The 20,579-nt window shown below is 35.6% G+C and overlaps 1 protein-coding gene across 1 annotated transcript in view; it reads left to right on the plus strand.

Moving 5' to 3' along the window:
* ITGBL1 (integrin subunit beta like 1) overlaps positions 1-20,579 on the plus strand; it is a 206,342-nt gene that overhangs the window by 160,412 nt on the left and 25,351 nt on the right. The window contains exon 8 of the mRNA XM_008517306.2: positions 18,968-19,084. Coding sequence (XP_008515528.1) covers positions 18,968-19,084 — 117 coding nt within the window. The remainder of the gene's footprint in view (positions 1-18,967; positions 19,085-20,579) is intronic.

Here is a 20,579-nt window from a genome sequence, read left to right on the forward strand (position 1 = left end):
CACACAAGACAAAGAAGCTCATTTGTGAGAGTTCATGGGCAATTTTCAGAGTAGTGAGAGAGATGAATTTTTCTCCTAGGGGTGGCCTACTTACTGATTTAAGTGACTAAATCAGCTTTCTCTCTCCACTGGGACTGAATGGCCAATTAGTCAAGCTTTAAGTAAATTAATCTACCCTAGAAATTCTGTCAGCAGGAGGAATTCACATGTGTGCAGCAGAGGTTTTGGCTGGTACTAGATACATCTGCTCCTTTAAAAAAATAATACCATACTTTGGGATTAAATCCAACAACAGTTTAGGTCATGAAAAGGGCTGTTGGAAGAATGATCTTAGTTAAAATCCATCCTTTTCAAAGTACTCCTAACTAAAATATTTATGTTATAATTTTAGATAAAATTATATTGCATTATTTACTCATGTATGTAAAAATAGATGTAGATAAAAGACTAGAAGGAAATTCATTGCTATGTTAATAGTTATTGTCCCTGGACTTCAATTTAACAAAGAATTTCCTTCTTATGTGTATGTATTTTCTTTTTTTATTTACATTGATCCTATATTGATTTATGATTTTTTTTTATTGCTTTGATAGTATATTTTGTTAGTTAAATAATAATTTAAAAAGTAAAAGGCACTCAGTATTTTAGTACACGTATGTGTGTATATACATATATAATATTTACAAATCTTGATTTGACATTAGGGAAGTGGTTTTTTTTGATAGGGGATAATGGGAGTATACATTCAAAAAATGTGGTGAATGGGAGTCTTAGGTGATGCCGTAAATGTGCTGATGACTTGCACAAGTGCTGAATACAAGATGCAAATGAGCAGCCTAGATTTAAAAATTATAAAACAGACTTTGACACCATGGAGCGCATTTTAGATCAATCAATATCTGTTAGACTGGAGCACTCCATGTTTAAAAGGTCTGTTTTAAACATCATAGTGATACTAATCAAGCCATAAGTGGTGATTGAGTAGAGGATCAAAGGCGTGGCAGGCAGTGCTTCTCAGAGGAGGTAAAAATGATCAGCCTTAAAGGATGAAGTGTAGACTTTGAGGAGGTAATTTTCATGGGAGCATGTGTGTGCATATGTATGTGTGTGCATGAGCACAAATACCCAGTGTCTTTGGACCTCTTGGGAGGGGAAGAGGTAACCAAGGGTAAATGCAACTCAGCCTCAGGTGAGCTAAGTTGCTAACTGGGTTAAAGCGACCTGCCATCACTTATCTTAGGGTTTCTCAAAAGCAGCACTATTAACATTTTGGGCTGGATAATTCTTTGTCGGGGCTGGGGGTAGGGGTGCCCTGTGCTTCGTAGGATGTTTCAAAGCATCCCTGACTTCTGCCTACTAGATGCCAGTAGCACCTCCAACCCGTCATTACACTCAAAAATGTCTGCAGACATTGCCAAATGTCCTCTGGGGGCAAAATTTCCCCAGGATGAGACCTACTGCTCTATCTGCCTATAAGAGGCGAACTATTTCTGGGGAAAAGACTATCATCCAAGGTCTCTGTAATCTTTTCATGTACAATTTCTGACAGTCAATCAAAGAAATAAGGAACAGGACCAAGGAAACAACAGACAATAGAAACAGATACATGAATGACCCAGTTATTGAGATTATCAGATACAGATATTAGAATAACTATAAGTTATATTCAAGAAAAAAGATGGCAGGATGGGTAATTAGACAATATCCAGTCTGTAGCACAGAGCTTAAAAAAATATTGTTTTTGCTGACTTTCGCTCATGGTGGTTTGTTTCCTTGTGTATCCATTTGTTGATCTTCAGTTGTGAACTTATATGTGGTTTATCCTAAACTCTGAAAAATCTTGAAGCCTAAGTTGGGAACTCTTTCCTACATGGAGGATTTGTGTTAGTTTCTCACAGGATATTACTTATCGTGGCTCTATTTAGCCCTCTGTCCAGGGTCCCCAGTTTACTCAAGGAGTCTAAGGTTCAACTTCTCTACTTTTCTTTGCTTGAAGTGCTAATATTGGCTTTTACCCTCAGGACCGCTTCCATGTGAGCTTGTGGCAATTGCTCTTGTTGCAGCTCATAGTTTTTGTTTTTGGGTTTCTAGGAGAATTACATTACTTCCCATAAGCCCAGCAATGGAACAAACACTGTATTTTAGGTACAATATATTATTTGCTCTTCATATTGCTGGAAGCTAAAGCCCATATGCTATGTACTTCATTGTAATATATCTTCTGTAATGCTATTTCAAAAAGTGAAAATTAATAAAAACATATTTAAAATCACATCTCCCCACCAAAAAATAAATAAAATTGAAAATTAAGTGGAGGATAAATAAGAAACTTAAATTTAGAAGAGATTAAGTTTAGAATGTTTATTAACCTTACTTCCCACAAAGCAGATGTCATTTTCTAGCAAAAAAAAAAAAAAATGCAAATAAAAATTCCCAGTGGAACTAATACAATGTCTTATTACATAACACATCACGGCCAAGCCATCAATCCTTTGGACTCTCAGGGAATCAGATATATTTAAGCCAAAGATGATTTAAGACAAAAGTAATCAGGGTTCCTCCAACACTGCTTTTGGTGTGATGGAGAGCTTATCGTTGTTGAAAACATCTAATCACTTAGCCTTTCTTTGTTCACTTTTATTACCTCATTTCATTCCCTGAATAGCTTTTGCAGTAGTGTTGTTAACTATTCTTGCTAGGACTGATTGAATAATCTGTTTCTTTTGATAACCATCAGGTGAAAGCAAAAGTCATTTCACTGCAGAGCTCATATTGCAATTTCCTGTTACTTCAAAGAAGACGTTGCTATTCAAACAAAGGCACAAATGTTTTTGACAATTAGCAGTTACGTTTGATTTTTGTTTTGTCTTGTTTTTGTTGTTCCGTATTCATGTCTTTGATTTCAGTGGAGATTTGAATGAGAGAGACACATAAGCACAGTTTAACTCATAATATGAAGGGACCCAAAGTAAGCTCAGGTTCTATTTCAACAAATGAGTATTTATCCTGCATTTTCTGCAGTCAGGGAACTGTGAGGCTTGCATGAAGGACCTGAATTTCAAATACCTTTATTTTCTGACATCTTCTTCCATTGCCAGTATAGTCAGATAATCACATGTATTTGAGTGTTCTTTCTCTTTGAATACTCTCCCTTCTTCCTCTTTCCCTTAATTGAAAGCATGTTTCCCTCTCTTCCTCCATCTCTACACTATTCCTTTGATATTCTTATCAAAATGGAGTGTCTCCTCTTATCTGGTAGAGTATAGGGAAGATAAAGCACCCTCCTTTATTTGGTCATCATTCAGTTTTTCTAGGTGGCTAAGTTTATCCATGGAAGTCTCTATGGTCTCTCCTCTGACTAAGGATTTAATTATCTTGAAATAGTAAAAAGGATGGTCAAGGAATTTTTCTCATAGGTTATCCCACAGTCTCTGAACTGTTTCCATGACTTTTGATTACTCTCTTTTGCCTTTACAGGCAATGTTCATTGTAGTCAACTGTGTTTCTATACTTAACTACTTTTACTCTCTAGTCAATGGTAGGAAGTGTTTATCTTAGTTTCTCTAGAAAAGAAATTGATTTGAAGGGAGCCACAAGCAATTGTCTATTTGTGATGGAAGGCAATTTTAATATTTAAGTATAAGCTGAATGAATTAGTATGATTTTTATATGTGCATTGCATAGTAATAGTCTTTGAGAAAAAATTGCAAGTACTACCATGGTAACTGCCATTGAAGTCTAACAAATTATACAACTTGACCAGAGATATTTGGAGCATTTAACTAGAAAATAGAACAAGTAGCTACAACTGGTGCAGGTTTATGAATGTAATTCTGTGATTACATCTGAGACACTTGTGAGATCATTTAGTCTAAAAGATTTCCATAGAGAACAGGAAACTGAATCTGTGAAAAGCAAAAGTGACTATCCCAGGCTGCACAGAACCATTTATTGAAAAAGTGAACCTATCCCCACTGCACTGTAATGTCGCCTCTGTCATAAGTCAAGTGGCCTTATATCATATGGGTCTTTTTCCAGTATTTTTATTGTTTCATTTGTTATTTGTCTAATTTTTTTTTTTACCAGCAATACACTCTTAACTACTGTAGCTTTATAGTATGTCTTAAAATCCAGTATTATAATTTCTCCACCCATTTTTGTTTCACAGCAATGCTTTGTTATTTTTATCCTTTTGCGTTTACATACACTTAATGTACCTGAATACCACAGGGATAAAATAAACCTGTAAATCAATTGTTGGAAAATTAACAGTGTTAAGATTCTAATTTATAGACATGGTATACCCTTCATTCTATTTATATATTTTTAAATTTTACTTAATAATTTATAGTTTTCTATATAGAGGTCTTGACATTTTTCTTGAGTATTTCCATTTTATGTTTTTTATGTTTTTTAAAATTTTATTATTAAAAAATTTTATGTCCTAAATATTTATTTCTGCTATATAAAAAAACAACTAAATTTTTAAGTATTAACCACTTGTGTCTTACGAATTTGCTAAATTTACTTCTCAATTTTAATAGTTCATATGTAGGTCTTTTTGGATTTTCTACCATATAATCATGCCATATGTGAATGATGACAATGTTATTTCTTCCTTTCTTTACACTTTTTGTTTCTTTTTCTTGCCTAAGAGCATGAGATAAGATTTCTGTATAATGTTGATTAGAAATAGAGATAGTGGACATTCTTGTCTTGCTCCCAATCTTGGGGAAAATGTTCTCAATATTTTGCTTCTGTAGGTGATGTTTGCTCTAGATTTATTTTAGATTACTTTCTTTAAAATAGGGAAGTTACTTTCTATTCCTTTACTTTTTTCCTCATGGAGGAATTTTGAATATTATCAAGTACGTAGTGTACATCTATTGAGGCAATAATATGTTTTTTCTGTTAATGTGATGAAATATTTTGCTTGATTTTTAAATGTTAAACCAACCCTTGAATGCTGGACTAAATCCATTTGGATCTGATTCTGTTTGCAAATTGCTGCATTCAAAGTTTGTGAGAGGTTGTTTGTAACATCCTTTTCCTGTAGTGTCTTGGTGTGATTTTGTTGTCAAGGTTACTCTAGCATCATTAAATTTAAATTCTAGACTTAGTTTGACATTCACAGGACATTGTTTTAATTTTATAGACTTTTTAATCTTAGATTTTACTGTATATTTACTTTTTGTTTTTCATTTCTTTCTTCATTTTAGTGTTTATGTTTGGGATAATATTCCTTTCGTGTGAAGAGCTTTTTATTTAATATTTCTTCTGAGAAGGCACTCTGGTCATAACTTCCTTTAGTTTTTGCTTGTCTGGAAATGTTCTCATTTTGTAATCAAATTGGAAGTATTTTTTTGTTAGGCATAGAATTCTCATTTGACAGTTTCTTTCGGAATTTTAAAGATATCATTCTATTGCCGTCTGGCTTAAGCATTTATTCTGGTAATTCAATTGTCAGTCTTCTTGTTTTTTCCTGTGAAGATAATGTATTCCTTTATCTCTGATCACTTTTAGGATTTTCTCCTTGTCTTTCAGCAATTGACTATGCTATGTCTCAGCTACATTGTGTGATTTTCTTTTTATTCTTTCTCTTCAGGCTTCATGAAGCCTCTTTAATCTGTGGCTTAAATTCTTTTGGCACTTGTATTAGTTTGCTAGGGCTGCCATAATAAAATACTACTGAGTGGGTGGTGTAGAAAACAGAAATTTATTTCCTCACAGTCCTGGAGGCTTGAATTCCAAGATCAAAGTGTCAGCAAAGTTGATTTCTTCTGAGACTCTCTCTTCTTGGCTTGCAGATGGCCATCTTCTCTCTGTGTCTTCACATAGTCTTCCCTCTGTGTTGTAGTCTTATAAAATCAACAGAATTGGGGCCCACTCTAATGGCGTCATTGAATCTTAATTACCTCTTTAAAGATCCTGTCTCTAAATATAGTCACATTCTGAGGTACCAGGGATTAGGATTTCAGCATATGAATTTGGGGGGGACACAGTTCAGCCTATGACAGCACTATTAGAAGTGTCTTGTTTAATATCTCTTAGAATATTATTTCTGCCTCATTGTATCTTTTATTCTGGGAACCCAAATAGGTGCATGAGATATTATTTCACTTTCAATGTGTCTCTTATGCTCTTTTTTCCTCATTCTTTTATTTTCTATGCTTCAGTGTAGATATTTTCTACTGACCTATCTTCCAGTTTACTAATCCTCTCTTCTCCTGTGTCTAATGTACCATTGAATCTCTTTATTCAGTTTTTAATTTCAGTTACTAAATTTTTAAATTCAGAATTTCCATTTGATTTTTTTTATAGATACTTCTCTGATGAATTTCTCCATTTGGTAATATAGTTTTTTGAATATATATATAGATATATTTTTAATTTTTATTTTTTTTGGATGTACGTCATATTTCGAATTCTGTATACATTACATCATGTTCACCACCTGAACACTAATTATAGTGCATCCCCTCACATGTGACCCTAATCACCCCTTTTGCCCTCCCCCTTCCCCCCTTCCCCAATGGTAACCATCAGTCCAATCTCCAATGCTATGTGTTTTTTTTTTTGTCGTTTTTATCTTCTACTTATGAGTGAGATCATATGGTATTTGACTTTCTCCCTCTGACTTATTTCACTCAGCATAATACCCTCAAGGTCCATCCATGTTGTCACAAATGGCTGGATTTCATCATTTCTTATGGCTGAGTAGTAGTCCATCGTAATAAATACCACATCTTCTTTATCTATTCGTCCCTTGATGGGTAAAGTCCATTACTGACAATTCTAGTTTGGTCACCTCTATCATTTTTGTATCTCACTCTATTGTCCATCTTTTCTCTTTCATTTTTTCTCATTCTGTCCTGCCTCTTGACATACCTGTTATTGTTTTTGTTAAGTATAAATCATGTTGTTTAATAAAATTGGTAGCATTTTATGAATGAAGTTATCTTCTTTAAAGAGATAATTTACTTTTTTCTTTTGGCAGACATATGTGGAAAGGCAGATAAACTAAATCCAGTCAGGGATGGAAATGTTTCTAAAGTGAAAACCTGGGATGCTTATGTGATGTTTATCAGTGCCCTCCTTCTCAAAGCTCCCAGAATTCCAATTACTGTCTTTCCATCCAGATGAAAAAGCCAAAAGCTCTGTTTAGTTTATTTATCTTTAGATGTTGTTTTCTGCTTGGCCTTTCAACCTCTTGCCCTAACAAGTTTCAAACTTGACAAGTGCATGAAAGAGATTATTTGCATAAAGGGTAGAACTCACTTCCCTGGTTCCTTTTTCTGTAGGATCTTGGCCTCTTAAATCCAAGCTGCCTTTGGAAACTTTGACTTAATCTTATATATTGAATTTTTATAGTCAAAAGTTATTTCTGAGGCTAGAGACAAAGTAGAGATAGGACTTTCAGGTGCAAAAGGAGTTTGTTGAAAAATAATGTCCATATAAAATACTTTGTAAAGAAATAGCATTACTTAATGTAGAAACCATAAGTTATCTGAAACATATTTTGGCAGAGAAAAAAATGGAAGTGGAAGCTCATATTGAGGGAGAAACATATTAGCTATGAAAAGATGGTATACTACTTCCAATTATATAAAAAATATATAAAATTATATGTGGATCTTTTTATGTTATATATTTAACTTTTTTAAATGTCTAAATATTATGCTATAAACAAATATCATAATGGTACTTAGGAAATCCAAGCAGTAATAGTTAAAAAATAGATTTTCATTTCAGTCTCTTTAAAGGTACTTATTAAGTATGTATTCCCAAATTTGAAAATTTTTAAACAGAGAGGCTTAGTTATTTCCTATGATTATAGAGCATATAAGTAGTAGATATTAAATTCTGTCTTAGGTCTTTCTGAGTCCAGATCACAAACTCTTAATCCTTACGAAAGACTGCCTTCTTGGCTTCAATTTCTTCAGTGATGGGAGCTTACTTCCTACCATGGCAGTACGTTCCACTAAGGACTACTCTGATGGGTAGAATGTTGTTTATTACAGTATGTTAAACTCTATGTCCTTGTAACCCCTACCTATTAATCCTGATTATGCTAACTGTACTGTAAAATGGCAAACTTAAAGCAAGTTTATGATGTCCTTAAATTTTAAGTTTATTGAATTTCTGGTATCTTTGACTACACAATTCCCAGGCTTTGCATATGTTTGACACAGCTTTATTGAAAAATTTGGCTTAAATCCTGAATGTGATGTTACAGAATATTTTCCAAAACTGAATGTAAAATGTGTGGGTAGGTGTATACATAATTATTGATAAAGCTTTATTTTTAAGAAACCATTTAGCTACATAGATAAATTATGTCTAGGGTTTTACTTACATATTTTTAAATTTTAAAACATTCTTATTTTGAAATAATTTCAAACTTAGAAGATTTAATAATAGTGCAAAGAGCTTTTTTACATGAACAATTTGAGGATAAGTTGCTCACATTGAGTTCCAGCACCCTCAAATTTAAATGTACATATCCACATACATTCTCAGGTACGTGCACATTTATATATACATGCAAAGTTCTTTCTAGTGTTTTTTGAAGTGGGGAAATCAATAGTGGTAGATTCAGAAGCAAAGAATAATAAAAAATAAGTTATCAGTAGAAAATATTGCTTTATGGCATTTTTTATTTTAGTTTTTAAAGATTAGCATGTTGATGAAAAATGTATTATTTATTGTTACATAGATTTTATTATTCAATTTGTAAAACAAATTTGCTAATTGTCCTTGATATGGAAAGAAAGTCCACACTTGTTTCAAATCAATTTAATTAGCACTCCTGAAATGTGTATTAAGGAAGTGATATATTCACTCACACTTTTGAATTTTAAAGTGGCAAAAATCGAGAATTTAAAAATGACTAGGCCAGATTCCACCCTACCCTTTTGTTGCTCAAATAAACTCATCTTCAAGGAACACTTTCTGGGGCTGGCCCCATGGCCTAGTGGTTAAGTTCAGCACACTCTGCTTTGCTGGCCCAGGTTCGATTCCCAGGCACAGACCTATACCAGTCGTCAGCAGCCACATTGTGGTGGTGACCCACATACAAAATAGAGGAAGATTGGTGACAGATCTTAGTTAAGGGCTAATCTTCCTCAAACGAAAGAAGGAAGATTGGCAACAGATGTTAGCTCAGGGTGAATCTGCCTCAGCAAAAAAACAAAAAGAAAGGAAACACTTTCTATAGAAACATTTCTCTGATTATATCAACCACAGCATTCTCTTTCTCTGGTGAGCAGCATTTGCTGCCTGTGTCTATCCTTTGGCATTTATCCCATACAGTCTTTCATGGTGAATTACAATTGCATATGTTTATTTATGACCTAGGATGGAATCATTAAAGTCAATACCAAAGACAGGCCCAGGTGTGATAGGATTTATGTTTTCAGAATACCAAAACCTTGTTTCTGAAGCAAGGTACTGCCCACTGTCCAGTCAGTGGGTTTACCAGCTAGGAAGAAGGAGATTCTTATTCTAATTGATATTGGCTGCTTCAAGGTGGGCCACATGGATTAATTACTTAAGCTCTGCATTTCCTGCTTCACTCACAGACTTTTTGACCTTGCACCTGTTACTTAGTTTCTGAGTTATATTGGTAAATGAGTGTCATAGTGCTACTAGTAATTTATAGAATTATTTTTAGAAAAAAAGTGAATTGAGTAATTTTAGTTGTTATTGTAGAAATGATCTTAAGGTTGAAATGATGAGATATCCAATTCAGAGTTCTCATAGACCTTTTCTGTGATGTTTAGCTCAAAACCTTGGAAAACTTTTAGAGAAAAATGAGGCCTGGTGCTCCCATTTCCCATTTTCAATTTTAGACACTCTAGGGGAGACAACAGAAAATTATATTAGTACAGCATTTGCTTAAATGCCTTATTTCCTCACACAGTCCATGATAGATTACTTTAATCCTTGTGTACTAAGAAAGCACAAACAGAAGGATTGACATTTATCCATGCTTTAAAAAGTCATGAACAGCTCTTCCTTGCCTAGCAATTTATCTGTAATGTCAATGTGACTTGAATTGTAAGAGGTCTCACTGCCCATTTTGAAATGGAAGGGGAAGGTGCCTCTTCACTTTCAAATGCCTGATGAAAGATTATTCTCACAAAAAAATATTTGTACTTAGACAAAATGGTACAGAATATTATAGTTCTCAAGCGTTTACTTCCTTCTCATAGAAATTTCAAGGGAACTTAGGATGCATCTGGCAGGAGCTTTCTCTAGTGCAATCAGGTTGCTATGGTAAACCTATTATTTTAGGCAAAGGAGGACTGTGCTCGTAAAGTGCTAATCTCTTTTCTGTTTTATGTGAGCCGCTAATTACTCTCCAACTATTGAGCATGTACTGCAAGTGTGGTTTTTACCATTTTAAAAAGTGGAAAAAATAAGGTCATGGAGAGTGTGCCTGCTGTTATCATGCTGGCAGGTGCCTTTGATGATACAGGTCTCTTCTTAAATAATCTCATTTTGGATCAGGAAATACACTTATTTTTTTAAAAGAGAAATGGAATGAGAAAAGAAAGGAACAGATTTTATGTGAGCAATTGAAATACAAGCCTCCCGACATGTGTTTTATTCTAAAAATATAAATAATAGTATCTAATATTAACTGAACACTTACTATGGGCCACTCCCTGTACTGTGTACTTTACATGGGTTAGAACACTCAGCCTTTACAATAATCCTATGTCATTAGTATTATCATTAACATGGTTCCCATCATGCCACTACAATAAATGGTTTAACTTATTCTTCCAAGGAATCATAATTAATGCTGGATGTGAAAAGATTAAAATCTAGATTTATTTAAAATCAGAGCCCATGCTTTTAATTGTATCTTTGCCATAATATTTATTTCCTTTCTTCTTTGCCTGGTTGATATTTAACAAACACTTTTAGACCCATCCACAGGTCACCTTTGCCAGGAACCTTCTCTAACCCTACAAGGTGTGTCTGCTCATGTATTTGACCTTTACTCCCTCCACTAGTCTGTGTCTTTAAACATGTTTCTTAATTTTGTACTTTCAGTGCCTAGCACAATACTTAACTCATAGTTGATATTCACAGTGTGTTTGTTGAATGAACAACTGAGGGATTGATCAAGTTAATGCACATGTTCAAGGTTGATGAGCCTGGTTCAATCCACCATTGAACAAGAGCACATGTGTCTTTTCTATGTGGTGTAGTTTGAAGGAAGTTGAACTCATTCTCCTGCTAAACACCTCAAATGTGCATATAGGGTAGAAATGATTTGTGTGTGTGTTGTTTTCAGTCATGGCTTCTGGAGATGATTTCCATCTTTAACAGTCACAGTTCAGGTCCACACATCTACCATGTGGTGTCTGAAAATTCCAGATTTTCAGTCCTTCACAAATGCACAGCCATATTACTGATTGTAATGGAGAGGAGAAGATTTAATTGGTCGTTAACACCTAATGAAGTGTGCTTTTACCCAGTTAGTTAATCAGAGGACTCTCTCCTGACTGTTAATCTGTGAGGTTAGGGGGAATGTTACCTTGTTTAGCTTTGTATCTTCACAGCTGGCATAGAGTAACTACTCACTGCTGATTTCAAGCCTGTGCCCTGTGCCTTAAAAAGAGAAGTTTGAAGAGAGTGAGGGAAGGAAAAGGCAAAGTCTAAAGCTTGAAAGACTTGTCATGATTACAATTGTGCAGAAAGAGGAGTCCAAGGAGAAAAGAAATACCTGGAGGAAGCAGGGAGGGAGTGAACATGTGTGTGTGTGTGTGTGTGTGTGTGTGACGTGGAGGAGGATGGTCGGAGGCAAGGGAGGGAGTAGAGGATCACGAGGAGAAATAGGAGGGAAAAAAGAAGGACGAGGAAGAGATATATAGCCTAAAAAACAAAGACTGTCGCCTTCTCAGTTTCACATAGTTGGCCTTATACCAGTTTCAGAAAACTAGCCTCTACCAGAGATTAACACCTTTTCTTCAGGCAAGGCTTCCTGGTGTCTCTCCAGTTTCGTTAGGCAAGAGTAACCCAAGCACGCCTAACTGTTAAAAAGGACAAAGAACAATAGCTAGAGACATGACTGAGGAAAGAGAGATGACCTTTCCATCCCCTCGCCCGCTCTGTGACCTTGAGAGATGACCTCTGGATCCCCTTCACTGTGTGACCTTGTGCAAGTCACATATTATCTCACTCTCAGAGCTTTGTTTTCCTCATCTGTAAATTGCGGGGCTAGTTGGACTTGATCATTCTTCATGGTTTTTCCATCTCTTAACAGTCTCCAATTTTGTGAAATAATTAAAAGATTATTTCTACTGTAGCTGCACTTAGCAGTTAATAAGGATGAAAACTAGTGAAATTACTAAAGTTTTGATCTTTCAATTTCTAAAAATGTAAATGAGACAATTTACCTTTTATAAAGGTTTCAAGCTACTCTTTTATTTCATCTTACAATTTAGCGGTACAGAGTTATCCTGTAAGTGGAATGAAAGTTCTGCTTTCTCTTGCTTTAGTAATAGGATAATAGTATTTTGTTTGCATGTACCTTGCAGCATCTTGTGGGCAAAATCTTTTTAAAAAACCATAAATGAGAGTTTCTTCCAGGCTATGTCAGGTAAAATATTAGTAACTTAAAGATTTCAGAAATTTCAAGTACTTAATGAAACTGGTGACTTCCCAACAACGTAGAATTATTTGAAATTTGCAGTTTATTTCCGTGGGATTTACTAAGAGATATGAATAATTTACTGTCGCTAATGATAATTCTGTATTTTTTCTATTATCTATGATCTATTTTTGTCCTTGGCCTGTTTTTCTTTTGGGTGTACCTTATTGGCTATTTGTGTATGAGCTCATATATAGTTTTACTTGTCTGTCTTATTCGTGCAAATGTTTTGTCTCAGTTTATTGTGTATGTTTCAGTCTTGCTTATGTTATCTGCTGCTTTAAATAAATTGAATATTGAATATTTTATGGTCAAATTTATCAATGCTTGCTTTTCTTTATGTTTCTGGTTTGTTGTCGTGTTTAGAGTAGTCTTTCCCACCCAAGGGTTATGAAAACTCCCACCTATATTCCTGTCTAGTATTTTATGTTTTAAGCTTTTATATTTAAGTGTTCAATCCATTGGGAATTTATTTAGTTGTAATGAATTAAGTAAAGAGACTGATTGTTTTTGCAACATGGCTCACCAGCTTTGTTTCTTGAATCATCCATTATGCCCAGAAAAGGATAGCATATTAATTTATAGCATTGTGAATCATTAGAAAGCAATCACACCCCAAACCATAACCCAGCTGTGGAAATAGAATAATGCCAGAATCCCAGGAGCTTCCCCTTGCCTTTCTCCAATTGCTGTATGTACATACCCTCTCCCCTGAGAAGATGACCATCATTCTCACTTCCATGGTAATCACCTCTATGCCTTTCTTTAAAGTTTTCCAACTAAATATATATTCCCAAACACTATAGTGTTTAGCCTTGCCTATTTTGAAATTATACCATCAAACAATATGCACTATTCTGTGGCTGACATCTTGCACTCTACATTATGTTATGAAGATTCCAGCGTGTTGTGGGAAGTAGTGGTGCTTCCTTCATTTTTAACTGTTGTACAGTGTTTTAAGAATATAACTAACATTTATCTATCCTCTTATTGACAAACATTTTGGACATTTCTTCTCTGAGACTATTAGGAACAGTGTTGCTGTGATTGTTCTGGAACATGTCCTGGTACAAATGTATATACTTTTCTTCAGGGAATATAACCAAGAATTGAGTTGCTGGTCCATAGATTATACATATTGACTTTACTAGATAATGCTAAACAGTTTCCCAAACTATTCTACCAATTTATACTTCCATTAGCTATAAAAAGTGTATTTCCAAATCATAGCCAGATCTTGCTCCAGTCAGTTCTTAAATGTTAGTCTGATTAGTTTGGGATAGAATCTCATTGTGCTTTTAGTTCGCATTTCCCTTGTGATTAAGAGGGGAGCATCTTTTCATATGTCTGCTGACCATATGAATTTCCCATTAAAACAAATATTTTAAAGTTTTGACCTTTCAGTTTCACAATAATAATAAATTTTTATTATGAAAAGGAGGCAGTAGTGTTGCTCAAAACCATTAAGTTTTTAATATTTGGACATCTCATTCTTCAGTGTTTTTATTTGGTGCTAATACTTAGTGAAATGAAATAAGCGATACAGATAGCAGAAATTACAGACTTACATATCTTTTGTTTAGCATTAAACTCCCATATCTAATCAAGTGCTTCACACAAAATAGATTCTTAATCCATATTTGTTGAATTCCATATAGGAGATATGTTGGAGTAGATGTATCAGGGTTTTAAATTCTAATCTAGTACTTGTGGGCTCCAAGGTTACAAATGTACTCCAAGCCTACACATCTTTGAAAGATGTTTAGCTATTTTAATGATTGTGAGAAAATTTAAGTTTAAATTAAATATATTTAAATTAAATGAGATATATTTTATTTTTTAAATGATTAGTTGTGCATAGAGTTATAAACTCTACCTTTTGTCAATGTCTTGATTTGGAGTTTTCTGTATTTTATGGAAGTATCAAAATGAAATGTTTAAGTAAAATCTATTTTAATCAGAACTTCTAGATATCTGCTTTAGTTCATTACTCCTCTTTGCTAGTGTATAATAAGCTTTACAATATAATTCATGGGGATTGCAGTTCCTTATAAAATGATATCATTAGACTGACTTTTTGTATGTGCTTAAAGATTATCTGCTTTATTAAAATTTAATAGGAGTGGACCAGTTCAGTGCAGAGTAAATTTCAGATAAGTTTTGGTTGGATAATATTGATAATGTTGACTGAATTAGTTTCTCAGATGGTTATTTCTATCCTTTCCATCTGTTCCTGAATTGTCTTTTAAAGAATTACTTGCTTTATTTGTATCTTAGAGTATATCTTTCTTTAGGTTTTCCTCTCAGTTTGTTATATAAAATAGCATTTATTAGTGCTAGACATGCAAACTTCCATTATCCTTCATTCTTACTTATGAGAATTTTGATTTGATAGTCATTCGAGAAGCCACAGTTATATCTCCATAACATTAAAATAGTCATCGAAATAATATCATTTAGTAAATAAAGGAAAGAGATTAGACTCAATTTCTTATTAAAAAAAAAGGACAATAAATCTGTATGTCAGTGTTTCTTACTATATCAACAGAGAGCTTTGACAGGATACAGATCTCATGGTCAGCCTGGACCACAAAGAGCTCACTATTTATGGTTGGGTTCAGGCACGTACTTATCTAGTATAAAGTTTGCATTCAGTGATGTGCTAGTGATCTGAACAAAGTACTATGGAATCAGAGCAAGGGAGCAGTTGTGTCAGGTGACCAGATAGGGATGGCAAGGAAGGTTTCACAGACGAGATTAGATTTGAGCTAGCTGTTGATCTCTGGGTAGGATTCTATAGAGAAAGTGGTAGAGTATGCAACAGAGAGAAGAAATGGAGAACATAAGCAAAGTCTCTGAGCCTGAGCGCACTGTGAACATTAGGTACATACTTGGAAAGGTAAGTGGGGCCAAGTGTGGAGAGCTCTGTTGGAGAATTTGAGCTCTGCCTTGAAGGTCACGTGGAGCCATCATGTGAAAGAGGATTATGGTATTATAAGTATTTAGGTAATTAGGTATTATATATAAGATGTATTATATGTATGTTTTAAGAAAGTGAATTTTATGAAATTTCAAGTTGAAAGGAGAAGAATAGTTAATTAAAAGAAGAAAGGAATCAAATACATCATCAGATATTTTTAAGGTTCGGTGACAGATTAGCTGATGGTGACCTTCTCTTAGATGAAAGGACCCAGAAAGAAGAGTAGGTTTGTGAATAAAGATGATGAATTCGCTGTGGGACATATTTCATTGATGTAGCTGTGGCAAACACAAATGAAGGTATTCAGTCAGTTTTAAACACATATGTATTCTGCGAGAGACATCCTATTCTAAATGGAAATTCTACCATTAAAGCTCATGCATTGTGTGACTATTACTAAACTGTTTACATGTGATTATTGTTTAGTGCGTCCATTCAATAAATATTGATTCAAACTTTATGAGGACATATGAGAAGTTGCAGTTAATACTGCTGGTATTTGTGAAGGTGTATGAGCAGGAGGGTGTGAGCATCACGGATTTGGTGAAATTTACTTTGGATCTTGAAGAATGAGTGGAAATTTACCTGGCATGTATCTGTCCTGGTAGTGCTTGGACCAACGTTTTGAGCTGAGACGGCAAAATCATGCACTTTAAAAATGTGGACTGCATAAATAATTTAGTCATTTTTACATTTCTATCTGCAATAAATTAGCCTTTCTTGATGTATGATGTTTTGCCTTTCCGTCAGAAGCTATGATATCCTATAAATTATATTAGGACTGCATCCATAAAGTTACTGTAGTTAATGCTTGCCTTAATATGTCATTTAAAAACTCCAACAGAAACAAGGCAAAAAAAAAAAAGAATTGGAAAATGGCCAATTATTCTCTGATATTTGAAAAAGATATGTGAATTACAATTTATCAAGGAAAAAAGTGTACCCAGGACCAAATATTAACACTTCACTATCCAACTTTATAGGAGAAATTTAAGACAGAGATTATCCACAATGAAATGTAGATGTTTGAACACATATCCAGTATTTAGTTTATTCTTTCCAAAGAGGCGTAGAAACCAATAATGCATATTCAGGAAACTTCCTGTGTGCCTTAAAACGATAATCAAATTGTCACCATAAATCCATATGTCCTCAAACTTAAAAATCAATTTTGCTTTCGTGACTGGCACTGTACTACCTCTCAGGAGTAACGTGGTTGCTGTTTCCCACGTCTGTCCACGCGGGGCTGGTTGACCGTGCCCAGCCGTACTGCTGATGGTCCTATAGTTTGGCTCTTGCTCTCCACACTCTGGATTATTTTTGTCATTCACACATCCACCCATGATGAGAGCTAGTGTGATTATGCACACCAGAAGGTAACTGGGGCCCAGAAAATCTGGGTTCTAGCACCAACACTGCTAATGTCTATTTCATTGGCCTTAGGCAAGTCATTTAGCCTCAGCATGCTTGAGTTTCCTCATCTATAAATAAATTGCAGGAAGTCATGGATCCTCCTGACATTTTACAAAAAATGTGTGCTGGGATATTTTTCCAGGGAGAGATCTGTGATCTGCCAGTTAGAGGTTTTGATTGCAAACAACAGAAACCAACTTCATTAAATGAGATGAAAAGAGTTTGATTAGAAGGGCTTAGGCTCAGGATGCCAGCATGCACAACCAGCTCATGCAGCACCCCTGGGAAGCAAGGCACTGCCAAGAACCGGCCCCTGCTGCCATCACTTTTGAACTCCAGTTGCTATGTGCCAAGCTCCACTGCTCCTGGACACTCACTGCTGTGCTGTCACACTTGTCACTCTGCCACAGATCTTGTGCCTTTGCTTTTACCCTCAAGAATTAAAACCCTGGCCAAGAGTGTTTGGTGTGTCCCTGTTCTGTCTGCCATGGCATAGGAAGAGGGAATATCATTAGGGGAGGCGAGGGGCTCTGCCTTCTGCTGAACTTGGGACTGCCTCCAGGTAGAAAGAGGGACTTGTCGAAGGGCAGCCAGAACAACGCTGTCTATTGCCATATCTTTCACCAGATTCTCAAAGGGATTGTGACCCCGCCACTTCTGCCAGAAAAGATTATGAATCACTGCATTAGATTATCTTTAATTACAGCTCTGAAATTATATGATGCTAAATACTAATTTTCTTTCTTCCATCATCTACCAACTCAGAATTTCTTTAACAAGATACAAATGCAGCAACAGAATGACTAACAACATTCCAGGGTCAGCCCTGAAGCATCTTATGATCATTTCAGTGGGTGTGTAATTATGATGGTTGGGCTAATGACAGAGAGTAACAGATGTCTCTGAGTAGTCACCCAGCTGAATTTCTGGCAAACCAGGGCCAATTCCTCAGACAAAAGGTATTTACTTTCTCCTACAGCCTCCTGGTGCTGCTTTATGAATGTATAAGATGCACTATGGCTTAATGATTATGTGTGCAAACTTTAAGGTTAATGAGAATGGCCATAAATTTTGAATCTATTCTTTACAAGCTGATTCACCATGGAGAGTAACATAGCTTCACTATGTCTCTGTTTCCTGTTTAGTAAAATGATAGTGATAATCCTAGTCAATTGTGGTATGATGAAAACAACATGATGGAATTTGAGCAATTATAGTGCTTTATGCATAGTTACAACTCAAGAAATAATGATGAAAGTCATCAGAATGATAATATTTAAGGAATTCCCAAACTGTAAACCTAACTCATTCCAAAAAATATTTATACGTTTAAATTTTAAGTCAAGAATAATAAAGATATTTAGGTGATGTACTTTGACACCTGTTCCACGTTACAAGGAGTTCTAAGAACTAAAAAATCGATGCCAAATAATCACTAAAATATCTCATTGAAACATACCTATAAACATTTTTTCTTATGGGGCAGATAGACCCAAAGTAAAAATATTTTTTTAAATGATCACATTATGCAAAATTATGTCAAAATGTATAAAATTGACTCACTTATGTTAAATGGTATCATCAAACGAAGTTGAATATGAAATACCCAGAGAGTTCAATAACTGAATTATTCCTCAAAGATGAATGAAGCAGAAAGTGGAAAGTAGTAAATGCGAATGCCTTCTGAGCTGGCAATTGTCACTTCAGCTCCCGACCTCCGACCTCCGTGGCATTTGGGCTTGACCTTCAGCTTACCTTAGGCAGGCAAGAAGAGGTATTCGCTGAACTCTTATGAGGCACAGCCGAGAGCTGCCTGGAAGATCTGGCTGGAACAGTGTGCTCGTTTCCTTTGCAAGCCCGGCAGAGTTTGTGGTCTCCTAAGTGTGTTCTCGCCTTGTATTTTGCAGGTAAATGTGAATGTGGCAAATGCACCTGTTACCCCCCGGGAGATCGCAGGGTGTACGGCAGGACGTGTGAGTGTGACAACCGCCGCTGCGAAGACCTGGACGGGGTGATCTGCGGAGGTGAGCCATTCTCACAGCCTTCAGCTCCCTGCGGGCAACTTGCTTCGCCTGCCTTTCTTGTTCTACTTATCCTTTAAAAAAACTTCTGTTAAAAAGAAGATAAACAGGGGGCCAGCCCAGTGGCGCAGTGGTGAAGTTCACACGTTCTGCTTCGGCAGCCCAGGGTTCGCTGGTTTGGATCCCGGTGCCGAGGTGACGTGGCTTGGCAAGCCATGCTGTGGCAGGCGTCCCACACATAAAAAGTAAAGGAAGATGGGCATGGATGTTAGCTCAGGGCCAGTCTTCCTCAGCAAAAAGAGGAGGATTCGCAGCAGATGTTAGCTCAGGGCTAATCTTCCTCAAAAAATAAACTAAAAAAAAAAGATAAACAAAGAGCAATATACAATTAGACCTAAAAACAATATACAATTAGGTTTATAATGACCTTTCTTTTCTTGAACTCTTGATTTAGGGGCATATGAAAGTCCACAGTTCACTATTGATAAAGGATTCTTGAAACTAAACTAAGTCCTATGAAGGCAGTGAAAAGCTTTGCTGCAACTGAACAGTTAAAGTGATTTTTATTATCCTACTAAGCAAAACTGATAAGGGAAGTAAGTATCACCTACAGACTTGAAAAAAAGAGCAGAACGTTTATACTCTGTTTAATTACGAAATCACAGGAAATATATACTCAGTTTCCATGATGACTCTGAGACCCAAAAAACAAGAGCTTACTGAAAGTAATAAACTGTGCAAAGAAAGCATGAGGCACATAGAGGGTGGTCAGCAAACATCTGAGCTTCGTTCAGGGGAGGGAATGGGGGTCAACATTATGCTCGTATTTCAGTCTTACAGAACATCGTATTGTAGAGATGATGCGTACTGATTACAGCTCCTTCCAGGTTTCCAGTATAATTGAGGTGACCTTGATGTGGAGTCATACTAAAAGAATATAACTGTGTCTCTTCAAGATAATTATCATAATGCAATTGGGCACTATTGTTGGGAAGAAACCACAAATGCATGTACAACTTATGGACGGTGGGGACACCGTCTATCTCTATCATCTACCTAACATCCGTGTATATCTCTCTATCTATTCTCTCTCTAAACAACTGTAAAACACTTGCAATTTAGCCAAAGACTCTTTCTTCTTTCCCTTCTCTGTGAGCCGAGGGGAAAGGCCCTTTTCCATAACTGTTGTGCTGGATGGTGTTATCTCACACAGTCCTTGCGGCAGCCACACTAAGAGATTGTCCCTGCTGTCTTCATTTCACAAATGGAAAAGTGAGTGAGGTTTGAGGTATTAATGCCACATAACTGAAAAATGGCAGACCCAGGATCTGAGCTCTGATGTTCAGTTCACAGATCTCTCTCTACACAGTTTGCCCCAGAGTGACATCAAAATATTTTGACTTTCTGTCAATGTTCTTTTTAGTTTAGATTCTCCCCTCACTGGTCTTAGTTACCAGAAATATCTAAGCAGGTTATGGTCTTTTTCATTGTTGCTGTT

Source organism: Equus przewalskii, chromosome 16 (genome assembly GCF_037783145.1).
Source record: "Equus przewalskii isolate Varuska chromosome 16, EquPr2, whole genome shotgun sequence".
In the NCBI taxonomy this organism is placed as follows: Eukaryota; Metazoa; Chordata; class Mammalia; order Perissodactyla; family Equidae; genus Equus; species Equus przewalskii.